At 38.9% G+C, this 26,113-nt stretch overlaps 1 protein-coding gene across 3 annotated transcripts in view; it reads right to left on the minus strand.

The window, feature by feature from the left end:
- The window catches only part of LOC145254563 (alpha-catulin-like), a 709,135-nt gene extending 687,381 nt beyond the window's left edge, over nt 1-21,754 (minus strand). Inside the window, exon 1 of one of the 3 annotated variants that reach the window (XM_080113145.1) lies at nt 21,563-21,754. In XM_080113145.1, the coding sequence (XP_079969271.1) occupies nt 21,563-21,658 (96 nt within the window). In that variant the 5' untranslated portion in view covers nt 21,659-21,754. The remainder of the gene's footprint in view (nt 1-21,562) is intronic. The other 2 variants (XM_080113148.1, XM_080113146.1) reach the window with 2 other exon arrangements.
- Between the last annotated feature and the right edge of the window lie 4,359 nt (nt 21,755-26,113).

Consider the following 26,113-nt stretch of genomic DNA (forward strand, 5'->3'; position numbering starts at 1 on the left):
AGTCCCACCCTGCATATATCACGCAGCAAATTTTCCAATCCACGATTGTGTGGCGAGAATGTAAGCCACATTCGCGATGGAGATTTTTTTGTAGATGCCATAAATTATTTTTTATTATACATGCGATGGTTAGTCGGGATTTTGAGAAGGTCCCAATCCTAATGGAGGTCCATCGACGACATGTTACACTTCTACACCTCCAACCGTAACCGTCGGAAAGGCTTGTTCTCTTTGCAAGTACACAATCCTGGCCAAAATGTAAATAAACACCTTTTCTCTTCTGCCAACAATTTTCGTTGCTGGCAAAAGTTTAGTGCAGCCTCTGGGGTCTGGAGCTGGCCCGCAAGGTTTGTAATATTCATTATTATTTCGTCAGTTATCTTTTTAAAACAAATTTAAAAAAAAAAAAAAAACTCTTCAAACAAGCGTTTCTTGAGTTGTGACACTCTTCCAATTGATAGCGAAATTCTCGTCTGCTTAATCGGCAACGCTCGGTTATATCCGGCTGTTGACGTCATGCGTCGGACAAAGCCGAGCAAATGCTGAGTTACGTCTGGTTCGTTAAATGCACAAGTACCGTATTGTTTATATATGGTTTTACATTTTATTTTGAAGTAAAATTAAGAAATTAATTAAAAAATATTGTTTATATCCATTCAAAAGGGTTATTTTTCGGAAGCTCCAGTTTTTACCTAAATTTTCCGGATTTCAGAACGACACTCGACTGCGGGACATACTTTAAGTTGGACCAAAAAGGCAATTTTAAACAGTATTTTCAAGTTAAAGTACAGAATAGTTACAAAACATCCGCTTGCATTGCCTGGTAACACAGGCGCAACCGGCGGTAATGAATAGTTAATTTTATTTTCGCTACATCATTAATCACGTGATTAAAATTTTAGCAGACGAAAAATTGGGACAAAATGATCAGGAGAAACATATAAAGAAGTTTTAATCTGAGTTCCAATCGAAGACAGTTATTTTGGAAATAGTCTTTATTAGATACGTTTTTTAATGATTTTTTTTTAGAAAAAAAAAAATCTCATAAATATACTTTCATTATGTAGGTTCTATTTTTGTTTTATTATATTATAAAAATTACCAACACCTGATGTTTGAAAAACAGTTCATAATATTATGGTGCTAATGCAGAGAGGGATCCGCGTTAATTTTTAAATCGTATTTCCACGTTTAATTAAAGTTTTATTATGTTTTGTTTTTTTTATTCCATTGTAAGGTATTGTATTGAATAGGTAGGTGTGTCAGAAATTTCGTGAAAAATATTGAATAATTCCACCCCGTCTTTCCAAGCTTATAACTCCTCGAAAAATGTAATTCAAGCCCTAATTTTTTTTTTCAATTAAAGGAGCAAGGACCAAGATTTCATTAAAAAAAAAAAAAAAAATTTTTTTTTTAAAAAAGGTTATAAACTTCGGACTTTACAGGTAAATTTCTAAAAAAAAACACTACTTTTTTTTTGTTTTAAATTTGAATATATTATTTATTGATCATTTATCTTCAATTTGTGATATATAACACTTTGGTGAGTAAATTAATTATTTACTTTTTAATAGACATTTAAAAATGGGAGGCGTGAAATCATTCGACCCCCTATCTTTCCAAGCTTATAACTACTCGAAAAATGTAATTCAAGGCCTAATTTTTTTTTTCAGTTAAAGGAGTAAGGGCCAAGGTTTCATTTAAAAAAAAAAAATAAGAAAAACCAAACAACGTGGTTTTAAAAAAGGTTTTAAACTTCGGACTTTACAGGTAAATTTCTAAAAAAAGCACTTTTTTAAATTTTAATATATTATTTATTGATCTTTTATCTTCAATTTGTTATATATAAAACTATGGTGAGTAAATTAATTATTTACTTTTTAATAGACACTTGAAAATGGGGGGGGGCGTGAATTTAAAAAAAAACCGTTTGTCTAAAATTCGGTTTATTGGAAAGAGCATAAAATTTCACATTGACACTGAAAATATCGTAAAAATAGAATCAATAGAAAAATTTTGATAGATTTTTTAAAGTTTAAAAATTGAAAAATACTGAGCTCGTAAAATTCAATTAATTTCATTACTGCTTTTTAAAAAATAAAAAAAAATATTTCTATTACTTTTAAAACAACTTTAGTTTATTTTGGAAGTATAATCCATAAAGAAAATAAACAACCCACTTTTAAAAGAGAAATTACCAGTCTTTTATATTTTATTCGCAGTTTCGTGTTAGGGGTGGATATGGAAAAAAAACTGTTTAGAGGGTAAAGTAGATTACCCGGTGATAGCGTAAGCTCCGAGGGGTTGCAAAGGATGTTCCCCTTACTCTTCTGAAATTTTTACCTCTGGTGTGCGCCGCCGGTGCGGTGCGGTGCGTGCGCCCCTTTCGAACTGAAACTAGTTCTTCGTGACAGTAATGCATAAGTCGCAAAAAATAAATAAATAAAATAAAAATAAATTTTTCTTTAACAGCAACTCAACCTTTAAATTGACGACTTTTAAAGGTTTTCGATCACACTCAAATTTGGGGCAGCAGTTTTCTGAATATTAAGTGATACAATGTATCACTGATACAATACATGGGAAAACAAATTTTAATAAATGTCAGTGGCGGTAGCCATTCTTAACATTGGGATGGGGGGGTGACACGCATGCGTATTCGTGCTTGTTTAGTTGGGGAAAACATGGCCGCCAGTGAAAATAATGGATTACATAGGATAGAGGTCTTAATATGTGCCAAGTTCAAATGATATTCGTTTTCAGCATAACAAAAAAACCGATCCAAAAAAATACAAAATTTTAGCACTTGCAGTTAAGTCCCGGCAACTCTAGAAGGGTCACATCAGTATTTTACACCGTCAAATCACGAATATTACGAATTATTAGTTTTAAAATAAAAATTATTAAAGTTTTAAAATAAAAAAAATATGTAATTAATAAAATATTATATAAATGATATTAAAAAAATATGAAAATTTGTTCCATTTCCATCTCATGGAAGAGTTGTGGAGACGGTGTGAGAAAGGACACGCACTTCCACGAATTATTAAAAGCATAAGGCAACAATACACTTTTTAAGAAATGTTTAATTTTCAAACTTGTTTTATTTTGTATATATAAATTTATATTTTGAGTACTATTCGTCACATCACGTGACCTCCTTGTTTACCTTAAATACCCTCTTCATATGAAGAGTCGAGTTCGTCTAACAACTCGCTACACTTCGACGTCTCGTCTCTGACATAAACTGTTCTCCTGTGAATTATTGTTGAAACCTGCCTTATCCCCGGAAAGGCATCTGACCACATACATACGTGGTGGCAGCGGCCAAAAATTCAAAAGAATTCAGCCTCCCTCAATAATACGTTTTACAAACGGAAGCAAATAAGTGCCCATTGACTAGGGGTCGGTGTACGGTAAGACTTTCTACAAAAAAGAAAAAAAAAAAAAACACACCACATTTCTATTAGTAACATAACATACATACGTATGTTCTTGTCGCACGAATCTTACCTTAAAGCTTAAAGAATTAATTTAATCAGACTGTTTCTTCACTTTTATTTTCTTTCAGATATTGATAGAAAATAACGGATGCCATTTGTTAATTCAAAAGTTTCTTTTGCTAAACTTTTAAACTATTGAAAGGACGAAAGTAACAAAAAAAAAAAACAATTTCTACTCTCACTCATATTACAGCAAAGATTATTAGAAATCTGAACTTTCATTTTCGTTTATTTTTTCTAAAAGAAATTGAATTTTTACACTTTTCCCCCCTTGACATTTCTACAAAAAAAAAAAAAAAAAAAAAAAAAACACACCACATTTCTATTAGTAACATAACATACATACGTATGTTCTTGCCGAACGAATCTTACCTTAAAGCTTAAAGAATTAATTTAATCAGACTGTTTCTTCACTTTTATTTTCTTTCAGATATTGATAGAAAATAACGGATGCCATTTGTTAATTCAAAAGTTTTCTTTACTAAACTTTTAAACTATTGAAAGGACGAAAGTAAAAAAAAAAAAAAAAAAAACAATTTTTACTCTCACTCATTACAGCAAAGATTATTAGAAATTTGAACTTTTATTTTTCGTTTATTTTTTCTAAAAGAAATTGAATTTTTTCAATAGTCGATTTAATTATATGTTGTTGTTCTTATAACAACACACCTTTGAGTGAGTAAAAAAATAAAAAATAAAAAGTCTCCACCCTAATCTTTGATTAAAGTTTTCTACGGCTATTTTTTCAACTTGTTCAATTTCACGGTGATTAATTTGGAAACTTTTAAATTAAAATTAAAATAAAAGGATGTCTGCCTTCAGCACTAAACAAAGAATCCTCACTGAACACGAATCAAGAGGCTCGCTCGAAGCCTGGTGTGAGCAGTTATTATACCATATCTCAAATGAAGATAAATTCGAACGCTATTTGGAGGACCTTAAAACCTGGTGCAGTGTCGCAAGTGGCATCCCCCACAGAGGCTTCATAACCGATGAACAAGAGGTTAATGGGAAAAGATTCTCGGCGGAAAAAAAAGCCATTAACCTAAAAGTACTACTCGGCTTTATAAGCATCCATGCCCCTGTTGTTAGTAGTACCTTCGTAAAAGAAGAGGCGCACAGTATTGACGAAATCTTTGATAGACTCCGTCAATACTATGATTGTCGTAAATCCGGTACGACCATAATGAACATATTTAAATGTGGCGCCAATGAAACAAGAGAGGCTCTCTGGGAAAGATGCTACTCATTTATGGAAGACAGCTTGATTACAAAATCTTCAGCCATTAAACATTGCAGATCAAAATTAGAAAACGATGAATGCCTAACCCCTACATTACAGAACATCACGGTGATGATCTGGCTTGATGCAATCCATCGAGAACTACCATCCATTGTTAAACAAAGATTCGCGATCACTCTAAGGGACTCCACTCTATATTCTATTAGGGCGGAGATCAGTGATGCTATACCATCCCTATTACAAGAAATAGGGGACAGAGAAGGGAATATAGCATACTCTTCCATCAACAGAAGTAGAAGATCTGGAAACCAGAGAGGTCGCCTGACAAAAAGACCGAAATGTTGCCTCTGCGATGCAACAAATAGACCAGGTGCAGAGACTCACTACTTCCAAAACTGCCCTTTTATGCCAACATCAGATAGAAGATTTCTTCGATCTAAAATTACTGATATTGAAATCTTATCAGAATCTGACGAAGACTTCGAGTACCACGAACCCAACAGTAGGATGGTCCGAGTTAAACAACCTCAGAACCCCAAAATCAACAAGGTAGATATTGTATCATCACCGTGTATGGAAGTAGAAACAAACAAAGAAAACTCTATCATTATACTGGACACCGGTGCGGAAACTAATTTAATTAGGAAAAGCGAGGCGAGACGTCTAAAACTAAATATCCTGCCCACCATCCACAAAGCTAACATGGCGGACGGTGTCTCCCCCATGGAAATAGAAGGGGAAGTACACTTCAATGTTTCGAGAAGGTGTCCAATCACAAATCAAGCCCACTGCTTTCGCTTCGACGGACTTGTAGTTAAGGACCTGAACTGTGCCATTCTGGGTGGCATGCCATTTATGGACAGGAATGACGTTTACCTTCGCGCAAACACCAACCACGTTTACCTCGGTGATTGCTGTGATTTCAAATACCTCAATATAAAAAGACACGCTAATGTTAAAGCAGCAACTATATTGCGCGTCCCACGACAGACCTGCCTACTACCTGGTTCCAGCGTTGCCTTATCGATACCACCTGAATACCAGGATAAAATAGTTTCAGTAGAACCTAGATACAATAACAATCAGGATGAATGGATCCAATGTGAGCTAGTGAAACCGGATCATGATATAATAACGCTCACCAACAAGTCCACCATACCCATACTCATCAAACGCCATGAGCAAGTATGTCAGATACGCCACACGATCCAATTATCACTATCCAGTGATACTTTGAAACCGACTCCAATAATTCTTACCAATGATTCCAAACAAACGGACAGGTCAGCAGAAATTTCTGTGGACCCCTCGAACATCCTTAGCCAGGAAGAAAAGACCATCTTCTTCACGACAAATAAGAAATATAATCAGGTATTTTCACCGGTAATCGGATGCTACAATGGAAGATCAGGAAATTTCCAACACAGGATTAATGTTGCCGTATCTCTACCACCACAAAGAAAGGGACGCATTCCATTATATAACCGGACAAATCTAGAGCGACTCCAAACCAAGATTGATGAACTATACGAAAAAGGTGTCTTCGTACGCCCAGAAGACATAAACATCACAGCGGAATATGTAAACCCTTCATTCCTTGTTACCAAACCTTCAGGAGGCTTTCGGTTAGTGACTGCATTCACTGAACTGAGCCAGTACACCAAACCACAACCTGCTCTCATGCCCAAAGTAGATGACATCATAAGACATATTGCTCAGTTTAAATTCTTAATTAAAACTGACTTAAGTCAAGCATACTTTCAAATACCCTTGGCCAAATCATCAATGAAATATGTCGGCATCTGTACACCATTCCGTGGTGTATATGTTTATACCAGAGCGGTGATGGGTCTTCCAGGCTCTGAATCAGCTTTAGAACAATTAATGTCCAAAGTCCTAGGCGATCTAATGATAAAAGGATCGGTGGTAAAATTGGCTGATGACCTATATGTCGGGGCCAACACACCCCGGGAACTTAACAACGTATGGGAAGAAGTATTACAAACACTACATAAGAATAACTTGAAGTTATCCCCATCTAAAACGGTTTGCTGTTCAACATCGACAGAAATTCTGGGTTGGCGATGGACCAATGGAACCCTCAAAGCTACAAGTCATCGTCTAAATACCTTGGCTGCCTGCAATCTCCCTGAAACCATCAAAGAAATGAGATCATTCATAGGATCTTACAAATTCCTAAGTAAAGTTATACCTAAACATTCAGATTTTTTAGCACCTCTAGATAAAGTCTGCGCAATGGGCTCGTCAAACGACAGAATCAAATGGACATCAGATCTGGAAGACACATTCCTCAAAGCCAAAGAACACCTTAAACAAGCCAAAATCCTAACCTTACCTAGAAGAGAGGACCAACTACAGATAATCACGGACGCAGCTACAACCTCTGCGGCTTAGCGGCATCCCTTTTCGTATTAAGAGGAAACAAACCCCACCTCGCAGGTCTATTCAACGCTCGTAAAACATCCAACCAAGCAGGTTGGCTAGCTTGTGAGTTTCAAGCTCTGGGCATAGCGTCGGCTATCAAACACTTCAGCCCATATATAATTCAATCAGAAAACATCACCGAGGTACTCACGGATAGCCGACCCTGTGTACAAGCATATGAAAAACTCCAACGCGGCGCATTCTCCGCAAGCTCCAGAGTCACGACGTTCCTCAGTGTCATATCTCGATATCCTGTCAAATTATCCCATTTACCAGGTAAAAATAATATATCGGATTATGCCAGCCGAAATCCTATCCATTGCGAAGGAAAATGCCAAATCTGTAAATTCATCAGTGCCCTAGAGGAATCCGTGGTTAGAGAAGTCACCGTAAAAGACATACTAGCTGGTCAATGTCCTATCCCATACATGACTCGCAATACGTGGATTCAAGCTCAACAAGACTGTCCAGACTTACAACAAGTATATCGGCTACTACGCGATGGCAGAACTCCATCTAAAAAGAAGAAAGGGTTAACCACAATTAAAAGGTATTTACAACATTGTAAACTCTCATCAGCCCCTGCAGATGGGTTAATCATAGTTATGCGGGAAGAAGCCTTACGGCCTGCTAGACAAAGAATCGTCATTCCCCAAGGGGTATTAGATGGACTTTTGGTCGCTCTACATTTACAACTCCAACACGCCAGTAAACATCAGTTAAAACAAATCTTTAATATGGGATTCTATGCACTGGATACAGATAAAGCCATCAATCGCACCGTAGATAGTTGCCACACTTGCGTATCACTAAAGCAGGTACCAAGTCAGTTCAAAAATCAATCGTCAACAAAACCACCTGACAAAATTGGGAGCTGGTACGCTAGTGATGTCATCAAATGTGAAGGACAACTGATATTATTAGTTCGAGAAAATGTTTCTTCCTTGACACAGGCAACATTATTACTATCGGAGAGCAGTCAATCTCTTAAGGATGGCCTAATCACCACCATATCAAGATTCTGTCCCCCGTCAGGAGATGAAGTAAAAATCAGGGTCGATGGCGCTTCGGGATTTCAAGCCCTACTCACCGATAGTTCACTGGAATCGTTCCATATCAAAATAGAGGTTGGAGAAATAAAGAACATTAACAAAAACCCTATTAGTGAACGTTCAATATAAGAATTCCATACAGAACTATGCAAATTGAAACCAAATGGTGGCAAAATAACAGACACTGAATTGGCCATAATAATTTCCAATATGAACAGCAGATTCAGAGAAAATGGCTACTCTTCACTAGAAATTTGGACAATGAGAGACCAAATCACAGGAGAAAAACTACCAATAGAATACAAAAGCCTGATTGAAGAGAAACACCGAAATAGATTAAAAAGACATGAATCCTCAGCTAAATATAAGGGCCGAGGCAGAACTACCGAAATAAAAACCGATACTAAAGTTGGAGAGATCGTCTATCTATACCAAGATAGAGTTAAAACCAATGCTCGCAACAAATATATGGTGATGGAAGTTGAAGATCAGTATTGTACTGTACAAAAGTTTACAGATAAACAATTTCGGGGAAAAAGATATAAAGTGAAGAAGTCTGACATTATCAAAGTTGAACAACACCCTAACTACCACACCATTGATCAAAACAATACCGAAAGTGAATACGAAATAGATAGTCCCATACATGTTGAATCCGAATCATCAATAGATGAACAATCGGACTCTTCCAAGCACAGTGACACAGAAAACACACAAGATGACAGTATAGACCATAAAGATCCAACCGAAGAAACCCCCCCTGGAAGTAACTCCCGAGGAAATTACTTATACGCGTCGTCCGTCACGGATCCGAAGACGTCCGAAGTTCTTGGAAGAAAATTATATATTATAAATTAGCTCAAACAAGTGCGTAAATTCGGATCATACCCGTACAACACGGAGGAAGAGGAAAGAAGGAAATAAAAGGACTCCGTCACATCACGTGACCTCCTTGTTTACCTTAAATACCCTCTTCATATGAAGAGTCGAGTTCGTCTAACAACTCGCTACACTTCGACGTCTTGTCTCTGACATAAACTGTTCTCCTGTGAATTATTGTTGAAACCTGCCTTATCCCCGGAAAGGCATCTGACCACATACATACGATTGCATAATTTGACCCGAATTCTCGTAAATTGCTGTCAAGCATGGATCGGGTGAGACAGGCAATTATCGGTGTCAGCCGAGTGTCGTAACAGACGGAGACTAATGTAAAAAAAAAAAAAACAAAAAAAAAAACGGAAAAAAATACAAATAAATTTTAAAAAATTTTTAAAAACCTTGAAAAATGAAAACATGTTTATTTCATTTTACTATTTTTTTTTTTTTTTTTTTTTGCAAAATATTTGTCAACAGAAAGTTTTGTTTTTTTTTCTCCAAAAAGATTTTTTAACCGTGGTGTATCATTGTTAGGTGTAAGTACAAGTTTTTGTTTTGTTTTCTTTTTTGTAACCGTATTTTTTTTTTTTTTTTTTTTTTTTTTTAATTTTCAAGACTTGTTCAGTCAAGTTCTTTTGGTGGCACTGTCCATTTGTACATTTCTAGGAGAAACCATCCTTTACACACGATCTCTTTCGGTAAACATTTGCACCTCATTTTGTGAAAAAAATTAATTTCCAGAAAATCAATGACAGCTCAGAATGCACTTACCTTAGGTTGCGAAAGAATTGCCCCCTTCCGCAACGTAAAAAGTGGAAAAGATTTACTTTCAATCGCCGGCAACTGAATCAATTTGTGGTGAAAGAAAGAAAAAAGACAAGGGAATCTCCCCTCTTATATAATGGAAGGATCAGATGATTAACTATCACGTGATTCGGAGCACAAAATAAAACTTTAAAAGGGTGAATAACAACAATTCTTCTTGGTTAGTATTCAAGGTAAGTGCATGCCGATCCTTCTCTTCTCGAGCAATCATTAATCCTTTTTTCACACGATCCCCAAGAAAGAGAAAAAAAAGAAAATGCGTGAAAAAACAAAAGATATAAAGCCATGCAATTACTTAATATAGTTAACGTATTAGTATTTTTTGTTTTATTTATTTTTATTTTTTTTGGAGTCCCTAACTATTCTGGGAGGAGGCTAGGCCTACCTCGTCGTCTCTTAGGTGCAGAATCTGTACAATACCACTTCTGCCTTTCCGGAGGTGGAGAAACAATTCCCACACACCTGAAGTGACATCAGTCATCACAGCCGTCACAACAGATCATATTCTGATTACCTTGCAGGGAACTGCATACACGACAAAGCCAAATCACCTCTTCTTCCTGAGAAAGAGTCGATTGAAGGGAAACTGCACCATCGACCGATGCAGGTATGGACTGATCCTGAATCTCGCTGTTTAAAGAGAGCTCAAGTGGAAAGAGGTTCTGCAATGAGTGAATGTGTGCTGCATTGCCCCCTGCCTTACCTTTGCAGACCTTACTACACCATCCTCACCATAAAACATTTCCAGAAGAAAAAGCTGCTTCCCAGGTTGGTAGTACTTCGTGAACAGTAGTCTGAGATGTCGGAAATTTTCTGTTTCTATGTCTATCCTTGCGGCCAGGTCACTAGTAAGGGTGCTGGAGGTAAACGATTTCATCTGGGTTAACGTTAACCGCCTGATAGTCAGGGACCCGAACCTTGGAATAACCACTAAGGAGGCTGTCCTATCAGCAGGTGCAAAGTACTGGGGCTGCTGTATTGCCATTTGGTGAATGGATTCTGGACCATGCAGTAGTCTCAGGTGGGGCCTCTCGATGCCATACTAGTGGGTAATTGTTACGGCTTTACCTTATGTGCTACAAAAAAAAATTTTCCTGTCTTTCCTTTCTTACTTTCCCTCTCTGTTCTGCTCTAACCAAGTATGCTGACCGGTTCCACAAACCCCAAAATCCTCAACATGAAATATCTCAAAAAAAAAAAAACACGAATAAACCTAGAACCCCATCCTCCTATGTAGACTCCTACTACCATATCTCCTTCAACATCAGGGGTCTACGTTCTAACCTTCCAGAGGTTGAAACCCAATTACAGGAGACGAAACCCGACATATTCTTTCTAAGCGAAACTGGAATAGGACCGACCACCTCCCTAGATGAGTTCATAATTAAAGGATACTCTAACCTAACATTTAAATCTGACCCCCAAGATCGCCACAGCCATGGAATATGTGCCTACATTAAAGATGGCTTCCCGTGTGGTAGAGATATCTCCAGAGAAGACCCTAATCTACCTTATGTGCTTCCGGGTTGCACTTGTTTACACCACCGCATTCATATTTGCCCTCTATCGGCCCCACAACAGTGGAGTTACTGTCTTTAAGAGTATATCAGAAAAAATTGACCACATCCTGTCTGCTCATCCCTCGGCTAACATTCACATTTGCGGTGACTTCAATGTCCATAATGTGGAATGGCTGACCCACTCAAATAAGACTGATGAGGAGGGGTGGTTCTGTCATGATTTTGCCATTGCCTATGACCTCACTCAGATTGTTCGCGAGCCCACCCGTGTGCCCGATAGTACCGGTCAGTTCGCAAGCCTCCTAGACCTTTTTCTATCCACTTCCCCTGAGCTATGCTCATGTTCCGTTCTATCTCCTCTGGGAGTGGGATCCTCTGACCACTGCATCGTATCAGTTAAGACAAAAATGAAATATAATAAATCTACAGACGTACCTCTCCACCGTACTGTATACCGATACTCTATGGCGGACTGGGAAATCTTCCGTACATTCATATCTGATCTCCCTCTCCATTCCATGTTTAAAAAGGATGTGTCCTCTATAGTATCAGATCTGACCGAATGGTTACTTGTAGGCATAGACCAATTCATACCATCCAAAAAATTCCAACAAAAACCTAACAGCTAGCCATGGTTCTCCCCCGAATGTGCTGCTGCCATTGCACACAGAAATCACTTTTTCCATAGCTACCAACGTAATAGATGCACTGAAACTAAAGCTGCTTTCAGAACCACCAGCAACCACTGTAAAAGAGTAATAAAAAATGCAAGAGAACTATATGCGCAATCCGTTAAGTCCAAAGTAGTTGAGCAGCGGCTTGGTTCCCACCAGTTCTGGCAAATAGCAAATAGGATCCTGAACAGAAACGTGCGCTCTATCCCAACCATTATCAATGGACCAGAGGTCATCTCGACAGCATCCGACAAGGCTAAACTATTTGCCAAAAACTTTGCAGCAAATTCTACCCTGTGTGACGAAGGCCATCCACTCCCCATATTCCCTCCTATAACAGACAACACGCTATGCAACATACAAATATCTGTGCGTGAGGTCGCCAAGCTAATCAAGAACCTTGACTCCAGTAAAGCAACTGGTCCTGACGGTATTCCAATTAGTGTTAAAAAAATTACAACCAGAACTTGCCCCCATACTTTCCAAACTGTTTAAGCGTTGCCTTAAGGAGAAGTGCTTTCCAACACCTTGGAAAACCTCATCAGTATGCCCTGTATTTAAGAATTCAAGTGATAAGTCGTCCCCCTCTCATTACAGACCAATAAGTCTCCTGTGTCATGAGTAAGTTGCTGGAATCCACAATAAATAGAGAAGTAGTCAACCACCTTAGCAGAAATAACCTTAGCGACACGCAATATGGTTTCCGCTCTGCTAGATCTACAGCAGATGTGCTAACGGTTATATCTCATAGGATTAGCGAATCTCTTGACAAAGGCTTCCTTTCTAGGGCAATTGCTCTCGACATATCAAAGGCCTTTGATAAGGTTTGGCATAAAGGCCTACTACACAAGATTTCCAGCTACGGCATTACTGGAAATGTTTTCTCTATCATTAAGTCATTTCTCTCAGAGAGGCTCATAAGAGTAGTTGTTGATGAGCAGAAATCAGAGGCCCACACTATTAATGCTGGAGTCCCTCAGGGGTCCATACTGGGCCCAACTCTCTTCCTAATCTACATCAATGATCTCCCAAAACACATACTAAAATCTTTCGTTGACATCTATGCTGATGACACAACCATCTATGGCAACACATCAAAGGCCGTAAATGATGATGTTCTCTCTGATTCTCTCTCCTCTGATCTTGAGCACGTGGTACAGTGGGGAAAGAGGTGGCTGGTTACCTTTAATGCATCTAAGACCAAGCTCCTATCTCTATATCATAAACGCTCTGATCCCCATCTGGCATCAATTGAAATGGATGGCTCTCGTCTAAGGGAGGCCCCAGGATTTGATAAGCTCCTGGGTTTGACCTTTACACTTGATCTTAAATGGAACACATACATCAAGTCTGTGGCCAAGGTTGCTGGGAAAATGGTGGGATCCTTCTACCGCTCCAGAAGATATCTCACTAATGATGCAATTCTCTATCTATATAAGAGCCAAGTACGTCCAAAGATGGAGTACTGCTGCCACATCTGGGCGGGGGCTGCAAAAAACAGCCTATCCTGCCTTGACGGAGTACAAAATAGACTCCGTGGCTTGGTGGGGGATGCCCTTTTCTCTACCCTGCAACCTCTTTCCCACAGAAGAGACGTAGCGAGCCTGTCATTGTTCTATCGCTATTTCCATGGCAGGTGCTCGTCTGAGCTCCATTCTCTGGTCCCCCCTCACCAATCTTTCTCAAAAAACACCAGACTAGCTGAAACCACCGTCAATAATTTTCCCCACTCCCTATCTGTGCCTAAATCAAAACGTAGATACCATGAACAAAGCTTCTTTCTTAGAACTGCACGCCTGTGGAACTCTGTTCTGCTTGCCTGTTTCCCTCCCGACTTCAACCTGGATGTCTTCAAGTCCAACGCAAACAAATTCCTGATGAACCCCCCCCCCCAAGTAATGACACCTTACCAATTCTCCAATACTATTGCTACACTATCCCTTTGATTACTGTACACACAATAACCCTTATCCCTGAGTGGCCATTGGGCCTTGATAAGTGGTGAACTCCATGTAAAAAAAAAAAAAAATAAATAAATAATACTGAGAACCCAAAAGGGTCTTGGTTTAAGAGGACTTTTTGCTAAAACGACATCTCCAACCTTAAGCCTGTTTCGAAACGGCACCCTCAAACGGCCCAGGGGCTTCTCTGAGACTTAAGAGGTATTCATCATACCATAGTGCTCTGAACTTCTCCAGACACTGGTTTCGTACCTGCATGGTCCTGAGAAGCTTCTCTCGACTTGGAGGGAGGTGGGAAGAAAAATCTTCCTCATTTAAACTCAAAAGTAGTCCAGGACTCTTATTGGGCCTCAGAAACATGTTTGGAGTTACTGCCTCCAGCTCCGTCTCCGCGAATTCTCGATAAGTTAGAGGGCGATTGTTAATTGCCCTTTGTATATCCAATACTATGGTTAGTAACGTGAAATAATCTATCTCACCTCTACCAACCACCTTATGCAGACAATTTTTAATTGTCTGAATACTCCTCTCCTAGACACCTCCTACCCAAGGCGAAAATAGAGGGATAGGACAGAATTTAATCAGACAAGAGCCAAACTTCTGTTGATAATCGTGGCTCAACATCAACCTCTTAAATAACCGCCCACCTCCTATAAAGGTCTTAGCATTGTCACAGTAAATGGCTGTTGGAACACCATGGAGGTTTGTAAAACGTACCAAAGCCTGCAAAAAGGACAACACGCTCATGTCTGGTACCACCTCAACATGTACAGCCCTGATACTGAGACAGGTGAAGATGAGTAGATGCATCTTCACCACCTTAGCCCCTTCCTTAACCCAAAGGTGGCCCGTAAAATCTACTCCCATGTGTTTGAAGGGAACCTCCAGTTCAACACGTGAAGCAGGCAAGCTGGCCACATTGGGGGGCAATACTGGTCTGGCATTGTACTTGCGGCACAGTGCACATGAAGCCAGGACTGTTTTCACTCCTTGGGCACCCAGTAACCACACCGTCTCCACTCTGCCAGAGTGGATGCAACCCCCAAGTGTTGACACATTGTATGCGCATCCATTATTATAAGCCGAGTTACTGGGTGATATTTTGCAAACAGGGTGTTTAACTTCCGTGTCGAAGTGGAGAGACCTTGCAATTCTGTCACCTGACCTGATAAGACCCTCACCATTAATGAACAAGTCGAGATCATGCACCAAACCCAGAACTGTCCTACCTGAGGAATCCTGCAGGAATGCTAGTTCCTCAGCATATGTCTGGCGCTGCATCGTTTTCATCAGCAGAACGGCTGCAAGCCTTTCCGTGTCAACTTCTAACCGACGCAACCGATGGATGAATCTGAGGACCAAGGAAGTCACTCTGAATAGCTTGGTGAAGGAAGAAAATCTTTCGAGGGGAAGAACCGTAGGTGGTTCCTCTCCCTGTAGGATGGCAGCATTCCAAGAAGAACGGGCCACCACTTGGCTGTGTTGGCTGAGGCATGGCAACTGCTGTGCAGCCCATGGACTGATCCCGCTACTAAACCAATCTGGACCAGAACACCAGAATTGAAGGCAAGCCTTGAACCTTTTCAAAGTTAACCCCCTAGTGATCAAATCGCCAGGATTCTCAGTCGTTGAAGCATAATGAAATAAGGGCAAGAAACCTAGTGTGGCTTCCAACTCAGCACTCATCTGTTGGATGTCCTTCAGTCTATTTCAGGCAAAGAGGTTTCTGCTTACAATTGTTCCGGAAATCAGCCAAGAGAGGACCACCTGCGAATCTGTGGCTACATGAATCTCAGAAGGAGAGAACTCTCCAAAACTTCTCAACAAAGTAGGCAGGCACCGGAGAGCCAAAAACATGGCCATAAGTTTTAAGGTGAGTAGAGTTTTCTTTTTCAAGGGAGCCTCCCTAGCTTTTGCAAACACCAGACCAGATTGGCAATTTTGCACTACATATGCTGCGAAGCCATATGCCTCTGGAGATGCATCGCAGAAAAGAAAAAGTTTGCCAGTCTCATTCTCGCTGAGTGCTCTTCTGGGGAAGGAGACAGTCTCCAGCTCAGAGATCAAGGGAAAGCTTCCTCCATAAGGACAAGTATTCCGGTGGGACCGCTACATCCCATCCCAATCCCTTCTTCCAAAGTTCACTCAACAAAATACGGCCACGTAACGAAACTGGTAGGCACAATGATAACGGGTCATAGACTCTAGTTGTCTCGTTGAGGATCCGTCTCTTTGTAAAGGCACTCGAGTTGCACTTAACAGCTGCTACACGAAAAGTGTCTGAGAGGACAGTATCTATATCTGAGCACCTTCTCCCATTTGTTGCCATGGTCATTCAGGGAACCATGCTCCTGCATTTTGTTTTGAATCGCCACATGGTTAGAATTACAGGACTGCAGTTCGAATCCTCCCTGACGCAATCGTTCTCGGGTGAGTGTATATAACCGGCACAGTTCATCGGGATCATCGTGTGACATAACCAAATTATCCACGTAAAACCAATTCTCCATCATGGATCTACAATTATCCAGGGGAAACTGCGCTGCATGGTATTTAAGGACATAATTTAATATAAATGGACTAGCGGCATACCCAAAAATAATTGTGTTATATCTGAAGCAGCGTAGGCGACCTCCTTCTTTTAGGAAAAAACAACTTATTCCTGTCCGATTCAAGCTTCAGACGGATCATTAAGAAGACCTTCTTGATATCTGCTAACACGACGTGCTTATTAGCACGAAAGGTAACACATCTAGTAGGTCACTAGTAAGATTTATTCCCTGGTAGGTAGCCTCGTTAAGGGAAGGAGAGTCACCAACTGAGGCTGCAGTTGAACACTGGCCGAATCTTAGTGGTGGAGGTAGGGTCAGATTTCAGGACAGGCCTGTGCGGAATCCAAACTCCCCCAACCATTGAGGAGGCACGAAGATCTCCTCTATCCTGTTCCTGTTCATGGAAAACCTTCAAATATTCATGATAAAGTTGCCTCTTCTCCAATCTCTGCATGACACGTTCCAATATTCGCAGAGCCACTGCATGGTTGGAAGGAACACAAGAGATCTTATCGTCCTCCCATGGCAACTGAACGTAATATTTGTTATCCTTAAATGAAATAGACTGTCAAAAGAGAGCAATGTTCTGTTCATCATAATTAGACAGTTCCTGCTCTTTAATACCCAGTGACTCCACACTGAACATCCTCTCCAAACCCCTTTGTACACCACTTTCAGGAATGAAATCACTTAGGTCTTCATAGGTTCCCTGAGACTCCAGCACAAAACATAGGTGAGATGGGTTGACTCCAGCAGTCGACGCAAGTACAGCATCGAAGGTAAGGCATTCTGAGTTCTTGTCCACAGAATGGTCAGTATGTAAAAACTGCTTCACCTCACCGAAGGGGACGAGTCCTATTGGTGTCAAAAATGCCTGTCCAAGCAAACAAGGAACCAACTGAAGGCTCCCTGAATGTTGAATGACATCCAGCCCAATTATTCCATGAATTGGAATAAAATTTGTGCCTCTGTCAAATCTGGCAGCTAAGGGACATTTGAGGCGTTCAAATTCATCCAAAATAAAATCCAGATTCTCGATGGGTACCGAAATATCAATATTTTCGTGTACCAACACCGTCAGGGAAAATGGACAACAGGATCCAATGCTAGCCTCCAATGCTACCTCTTTAAAACGCCTGTCGCAATCTCCAAGGATGGTAGTCAGACTAATTTCAGAATCATGTCCAATGGACTCCAAGTGACCTAGGGGGTCCAAGACCTTACTGGACAAATAAGTCCGTCCACTGCCTGTGTTCAACAAAGCCCTACCAAAGGTAACACACAAAACAGGGAGAAGGCTCGAGAATTTTCCACCATGAATGCTATAGGCTGAGTTGGACTGAATAGAGGAATCTCTCCGTGAAGTACCGGATCTAGGTCCTGAAGGTACATTCCCTAAGGCCCCCCCGCATAGTGTTACAAGCCGAGCCAGGGATCTTATCCCCCTTAATAAGGAGACGTTTAACCGCTTCCTTAGTATCTCTCAGAATTGATGACAAGGTGGGGATTCTCCTACCAGAAATTAAGATCAACTCCCCCTTAACCTTGGAGAATTTTGCAAAGAGAATCATGGCCATAAGCCGAGCCCCAGAAGAAAGGTCATTTGAAAACGAACAGTCAAAGGAGCCCTCCAACTCAGCCAATAGGGAAACCACTTTGGATATGTAGTTAGCCAGGGCAGTAACAGATCTGTCCTATTTACATTACTAATATGTCTTGGAAGATGTTATCTATGATTTCATCTTCATCGAAGTACTCACTCTTCAGGACCGAAAGAGCCACCTTATAATTTTTGTTCATTAATCAACAACAGGGGTTGGCCAGACAGAACACTTAAAAAAATTCAGCATTTCGGCATCATTGGCCATGCCAGCTACACAATTCTCAAAACGTGACAAGAAATCCTTGAAGCTCATAGGGTTAGATTGCATGTCCAATCCATCGAAGGTGGGTCCCGTGATCTGAATTTGAGGTGGTTTTACAGTAAATGAGGCCCCAACTCTTCCAACTTCTGCGGAACATGGAAGACTCAGAGAGTCCATGGCCACTGGGAGGAGCTTTAACTCAAGATGTTCTAATTCTCTTCGGAATCTCAGGGTGTGTGCAAGAGACTCCTTCTCAATTTGAATCCAATCCTCTTCCTCAGAAGATTGAAGTTGGATTTTACTAACACATGTCTACTTCAGTCAAATATTCCTCCACCGATTTCTGCAGTGCAGAGAAGGATTTAACAGAGTTCATCCTCCAGATTGGCCATCTCCAAAATTGTTCGGATTTTAGTTCAAAGAAGAGAAATTCTCTTCCTTAAATCTGGTTGACTCACATCCATGTTAGTATGGGGGTTCTTTCGCAAATATGTGAAAAAAAATAATTTCCAGAAAATCAATGACCGCTCAGATCGTGAAGGGAGCAATGCACTTACCTTAGATTGCGAAAGAATTGCCCCCTTCCGCAACATAACCGTCTTGTAGCATCTTCACCAGACGAAAGTGGAAAAGATTTACTTTCAATCGCCGGCAACTGAATCAATTTGTGGTGAAAGAAAGAGAAAAAAGACAAGGGAATCTCCCCTCTTATATAATGGAAGGATCAGATGATTAACTATCACGTGATCCGGAGCCCAAAAAAAAACTTTAAAAGGGTGAATAACAACAATAATTCTTCTTGGTTAGTATTCAAGGTAAGTGCACGCCGATCCCTCTCTTCTCAAGCAATCATTAATCCTTTCTTTCACAATTTTTGGGGAACAGCAATTTCTTCTCCCGACAATGAGATTGTCTGCATCGATGTTTTCATTTCTTTTTCTAACATGTATAGATTTATTTTCTTGTCTGTCATTTTTCTGTTTGGCAAGTTTGAAAATATGTTTGTCAGTTTCTTTTCATTTTTTGCTGGTTTAGTAGCTTTCTTCCAATTCTAATGTCGTCTGCTTCCATTTAGATAGCGCTTTTTTATTGGCTAATCAAACTCCCAAAAATTCAATTAAAAAATAAATAAATAATAAATAACTAATCAGAAAAATAAAGTCACCCCCGCCCCCTTAATATCACCTTAAAAATTACTAGAAACATAACAGAAAAAATAAATAAATAAATAAAGTCGTTAGCGTTTCAACATTTGAATAACGCTTGGCTGAAACCGATGATTGCCGGTCTCGCCCGATCAATGCTTGAAGGGAATATGCATGAGAATTCTGGTCAACTTATGCAAGAGTACCGAAAAGGGAAACAATTTTTAAAAAATCTGTCTAAAAACTTTCATTTTTTTCTGTTAAATAAATAGTTAATAAATATATATTTTGTTAGTTTACTTTAATCAAGTGCTTACTTCAAATATTAAAATATTTTTTTATGTTAATTACATATTTTATTTTAAAACTTTAATAAATTTTATTTTTATTTTAAAACTAATAATTCGTAATTTGACGGTGTAAAATACTTTTAGAGTTGTCGAACTTTGCCGGGACTTAGCTGCAAGACTGCACACACACACACACATATATATATATATATATATATATATATAGGGTACATGTCCTTTAAATACAAAAATACAATGTTTAGCTCAGAAGTGGGCGATTATTTTACGTTACGTTTATTTATGTGACACTGATCTCCCAGTCTAAAGAAAGAAATATTTTTTTGTTTTATTTCTTTCTACCGCCAGGCTGTTTACATGTAATTGCTCCTAAACACCCTAGAAAAAAAAAAATCTCATTTCATGTCGTTGAGTAAAGGATGTAACAACCAGTAACCACATGCCAAAGTGATGATCGTCGACTTATTACTGCTACTTTAAGAAGCTCGGTCAAATATTCACGTTGAGAAATTAATATTCATAATGATTTATATTTTTACGCAAACGCTGCACTTTAAGGTACTAAGTAACGTTTGAGAACAAGCCCTAAAACCTTGAAGAATTTTAGAAAGTTTGTTTTCAGAAAATGAATAAACAAGTACGTCCTTTTTAAAACGTGGTGACTGAGATTAAAGTACACAACAATTGTTTTCTTTCGCGTAATTTTCACATGACGAAAGAAATACAGAAATACACGCATTTTGGAGTTATATATGAAACGGCGGTGGGAATGAAGCTACAAATTGAAAGAACAAATAAATGAAAAAAAAAAAAAATGGTTAGCCTTATAATGGAAACAAAAGATGAATGCTATTTATTCAGCATTCCTCTAGAGGAGGTCGAGCATAGCACTTTTTAATGCGGCTGTGCAAACCGGTGCGCGATTTGGAGGATTTTTATTTTTTCGATTTGTGAGAAATAATTTTTGTCGTGTTTCATAGCACGACAAAAATTATTTCTTGCGAAAATGTTCTGAATAAGTAATAATATAGAAGATTCCACCAAAGACAGATCTGTGCAATTAAAGTAAATAAGAGAAAAGAGAATATAGGAAATCGAATATTTTAACACTAAGAATTGTAAACAATTAAATAAACATCTGCACGAAAACGACATTAAAGTTATCGCCCCCCCCCCCAAAAAAATCTATTAAAATATTTTCTCCAAGAATAAAAGAAATCCTAAATATTTAAAGGGATTTCCCTTTTTTTAACAAGATTTATTAGATGAATAAAAAAAAATGCCAAAGCACTTACTAGCCGACCTACCCAGCATTCAACAGAAAACATGGGGGGGGGGGGACAATTTATCGAAAAACGTTGAGATTAAATATTCAAATTTTATTTCATATATCGTATCATTATTTCGATTAAATTTTAATTACAATATTATTAAAAAAATAAATAAATGCAATGTGAATTTTTTTTTTTTTTTACAATTAGAATCAAATAGTTTTCACTTGTTCATGTTTTTTTTTTTTTACTTCATATTTTTAACGTATTCTGTTGAGGGTAGAATGATTGAAACATCACAGTAAATTTCAAGACTCACCTGTGTAACAAGAGGGACCAACGTTTGTTCCACGGACCTGGTACGTATTTCCAATGAAAGCTTAGACTCTGATGACTGCTGAACAAAACCAGCCATCTTGTTAACACGACGACTACGACTTGTTATTTTTTTGTTTCTCTCTCTCTCTCTCTCTCTCTCTCTCTCTCTCTCTCTCTCGACTAAATTGGGTGAGAAGGGCGGAGGAAGAGATAGCGACAGGTATGCTGTATGAAAGAGAGGGGTGTAAAAAGAGAGAAAGGCTATCAAATAAGTGTAAAGACAGAAACGAGATGGAAAAAAAAAGAGAGAGAAAAAGACTATTAAAGAAAGTGGGGTAAGAGAGCGATGCAAAAAGCTTGTCGGAATGCATGGCATTAGTTTTGCCTGTGGATGAAAATAAACACGCCTCGACTCTCATTCTTATAAACCTAAGCACATGATATTTTCTTATAAAATATTTTGCAAAATTTTATCGAAAAATGAAATTTACCAATGATTTTAAAATGCGATACTTTTTAATTGTTATTACATAACAACCTGTCAAAAAAGTTGTTAAATATTAAATTTCACAGTGGGTGAAATATCAGTCACTTACTATATAAATATTACCTTACGCTACAACAGAACTCTAATTTGTTTTTGTTTTTTTTATAGAGATATTCGAGGACGCAGACAGCGAATCTGACAATTAAGCCCGTGTAAAATTTACCGTTTGCATGGTATGAACCTCTGGGCCCTGGGACTATTTTGCGCCATTTCACCGTTTTCAGTAGTGTTTTTTTTAGTGACTTATCACATCGCGCTTAGTAAAGTGATTTATGATATCGCGGAGGAATCTTTTTAGCAGACATTTGAAATCACAAAGTTTTTTTTATAAAAATGTGATTCATTTTTGTGGGTTACTTTTAATGCTTTTTAATCGATCTAAAAAATTAAGTTTTCACAAGCGGTTTACCAAAGCATTTTATGCTTTTCGGGGGAGGGGTATTCAATTATAGAAATTGTGTAGTTTAACAAGTGCTTCTGCAGTTTAATTAACCGTTTTTCCGTAAGTAAGGCGCCGCTACCACCACCCCGCTCCTCTCCCCAATGTAAACAGAATTCTTGTGAAATGCTAAATGGTATTCTACTCGGTAAATGTCGGCGCTTTACTTACGGAAAAACGGTTAATTAAATGCAGAAGCACTTGTTAAACTATACAATGTCTATAATTGAATACCCTCCAAAAAAGGGAACGAAAAACATCACCTATAATTGAATATCCCCCCCAAAAAAAGAACGGTACACATAAAAATGTTTTTGTAAACAGCGTGAAAATTTTTTTAGATCAATTAAAAAGCATTAAAAACTACATAAAAAAAATGAACCACTTTTTTTTTTACTTTATTTCAAATGTCCGCTAAAAAGATTCCTCCGTGATGTAAGTCACTTCACTACGCGCGTGCGCACGCAAAGGCATCATAAAACACTACTGAAGGCGGTAAAATGTCCCAGAGTCCAGAGGTTCATACCATGCAAACGGTAAATATGCGACGGGTTTGATTATCAGATTCATTGTCAGCCACTCTGAATACTTATATAAAAACAAATTAGAGTGGCCGGCATTCTGTTGTAGCGTAAGGTAACATTTACCATGAATTTTAATGTAAACTGATCGAATTTATGAAAACTTGTTCCCGGAAAACTCGTCTTTTTTCGCTAGGTAAACTGCTCCCTTATTGAATAAATATCGATTGAAAATACATTTTATGACCGTTCTCGAAGAAGATATTGTCTTTAAAAGAGAATACATATCCCATAATATTTTTTTTAATATTTGTATTTGTTTAATATTGTTTAAAAAAAAAAATTAAATTGATTTTTCCAAGTGTTCATTTTCTATCTTCCTTGGTAAGTTTTTAGTGATTCAGCTTATTATAAAGAGTTTGTAGCGTGCTGCTACTACTACGAGACTAGGCTGTATTCTCACCTTAGTTCTCTCTTTCTTCCTACTCTTTTCTCTTTTCCTTCCTTTCTTCTTATACGTCATCAGAGGTTCCAGCCAATGAAAAGCGAGAACGGTTTACGTGGGACATTCAAGTGAAGGAAACGTCCTCACTTCCACAGCGACTAGAGACAGAACACACGCCTCACTCCTCAGCTCCCATGAAGTAGCCAAGAGGAGCATTGAACATTAATACAGACTTTACAAAAGGCATTGTCTTTCTTTGTAACCCGAGTTTCGGGAAAACGCACATATATATTGGATATATAAAACCTCAGGAATTAAAGTCGCGTTACACGTCCTCATTTTTATAAGACAATGTCTTCTTTTACCAATATTTCTTTCTATTTCAGCGCTCCAGTTCTCCCTGTTATCGGAGGTGCCCCGAAGTGGGAGCCTACCGAAATGGTGACCTCTAATTAGTACCCATGTTAATGTATGGTAATAATACCATAAGTTTATTCAGTTAAAAAAAAAAAAAATAATATCGAGTGTTACTTTTGAGCAAAAAATGTCCCACATGAGAGGATCACGTATTAGGAATCAGGATAATCGCTCAAAGATAGAAAATTAAAGAAAATACTAAGGTAGATATAGTTTTAAAACGAGCCCCCTTCCCACCTTCAAAAGAAAATAAATTTGCATATTTTTATCACTACTCGGGGGGAAAAAATTAAGCTACCGGAAGTGGATACGGTTGATTATGTAACGGAACCGAACGGAAGACACGAAAAATGAAACCATACATTTATATATAAAAAATAATTATTTTAGTTTTTAACATTTGTCATTACGAAACAAACAAGAAAAAAAAACACTTCTTGTATTATCAAATAGTTTTTAGGGAGTTGAGTTAATGCTTTTCGGGCACTCCCTAATAGAATAAATATTTCAACACAAGCTACTGAATAAACGAACAAACGACTTCGTAAAACTTGCAAGGAAAAGGTTTATTGAAGTAAGGCAAGATACCATTTAGATATAGCTGGGGTAGAACTCGTCTGCCTTTGCCCGGTAGTTATTCCCAAGTGGGGACTGTCGATACCGATGTAGGCCGAGAGAGAGTGAGGAAACAGGTTCACGCTCCTTCACGTCTCGCTGGAAAAAGGAAGAGTTTTTCTTGTCCAGGACGGAAGCAATTATAGTTCCTTAAGGCGGTAAGGAAGATCCCTGTGCTATGCCTCTGATTGGTCAGTATGTGCCATATCGCACAGTCAGGGGAGGCACTGATGCACAAGAAAAGAGTTCTATTTGTTTCTGCTACATAACCCCCTGCTTAGGCTGAAAGCCGACAGAGAAAAAGTTAGCAGAACGAACAGCAAAAAAAAATAAAATTAATAAATAAAAATGTCAATTTATTCACATTATTTTTTTGTTTTTACGAAGAAAAAAATGTTCTTAGTTTTCTGTAAAAAGTTGGGAATATTCTTTTTTTTTTTATAAAACGTTCTTTTTTGTAGAAAGGAGAGAAAGAAAAGTTTCTTTTTTAACAGAAATATACAGTTTTACATAGTTTCTTTGGCCAATGTACCCGTCGGCCACTATGTATAGTGGTCACATTACTGTTCTCACGTGGAGCATTTACCTCAGGTGTATGGTGATGCTGTGTGTATGTTGGAGGAATGTGTGGTTCATGTATTAATGTGTCCAGAAAGGCTCTTTTTACCCTATCTATGGAAACTGTCTGTTTTTTACCACTAATGTCGAGCATAAAAGTTTTATCAGTGCGTGAAAGCACGCGATAAGGGCCAGTGTAGAGTGGAGCTAGGGGACCTTTTACTGCGTCCTTTCTAAGGAACACGTGGGTCCAGGTTATGTCCTTCGGGACCAAAGATTTTATGGTCTGTTTCCTAGGGTGCATTGGTGGTAGCTTACTGAGATAGGCTCGTAGTCTGTTGACATACAGAGCTGAGTCAGTTGTTGTATCCTCTATCGGGGTCAGCATCTGACCTGGCAATGATAGCGGTGCTCCATAGACTAGTTCGGCTGCAGAATATCTCAAGTCCTCTTTGATTGAGGCACGACAGCCAAGAAGGACAACTGGTACATATTCGTTCCATCGCTGTTGGTCAGGGTAAGCACGTAATACTGCTTTCAATTGGCGATGAAAGCGTTCAATCATCCCATTAGAAGCAGGGTGATAGCTTGTAGTGCGAATACGTTGGATCCCTAGAATCCTGGAGAGTTCCTGGAAGAGGTGGGATTCAAACTGTACGCCATGATCAGTGGTGATGGTAGTGGGAACTCCGTAACGCGATATCCAGCCTGATATAAGGGCTCGCGCTATGGACTCAGCCGAAATGTCTGAGGGAAATAGCTTCAGGCCACCGTGTGAAACGGTCTATACAGGTCAGGAGACAAGTGAATCCCTGACTGACCGGCCAAGGTCCAACCAGGTCGATGTGCACATGGCTAAACCGAGCGTCTGGGGTGGTGAATGTTCCAAGGGGTGCACGGATATGCTTGTGCACCTTTGACTTTTGGCAGGATACACAGGAACGTGTCCAGCCAGTGATATCACGCCTCATATTTGGCCAGAAAAATCTAGCTGTAATCAGCTTCACTGT

Source organism: Euprymna scolopes, chromosome 30 (genome assembly GCF_053919585.1).
Source record: "Euprymna scolopes isolate OS-2025 chromosome 30, ASM5391958v1, whole genome shotgun sequence".
Classification (NCBI taxonomy): Eukaryota; Metazoa; Mollusca; class Cephalopoda; order Sepiida; family Sepiolidae; genus Euprymna; species Euprymna scolopes.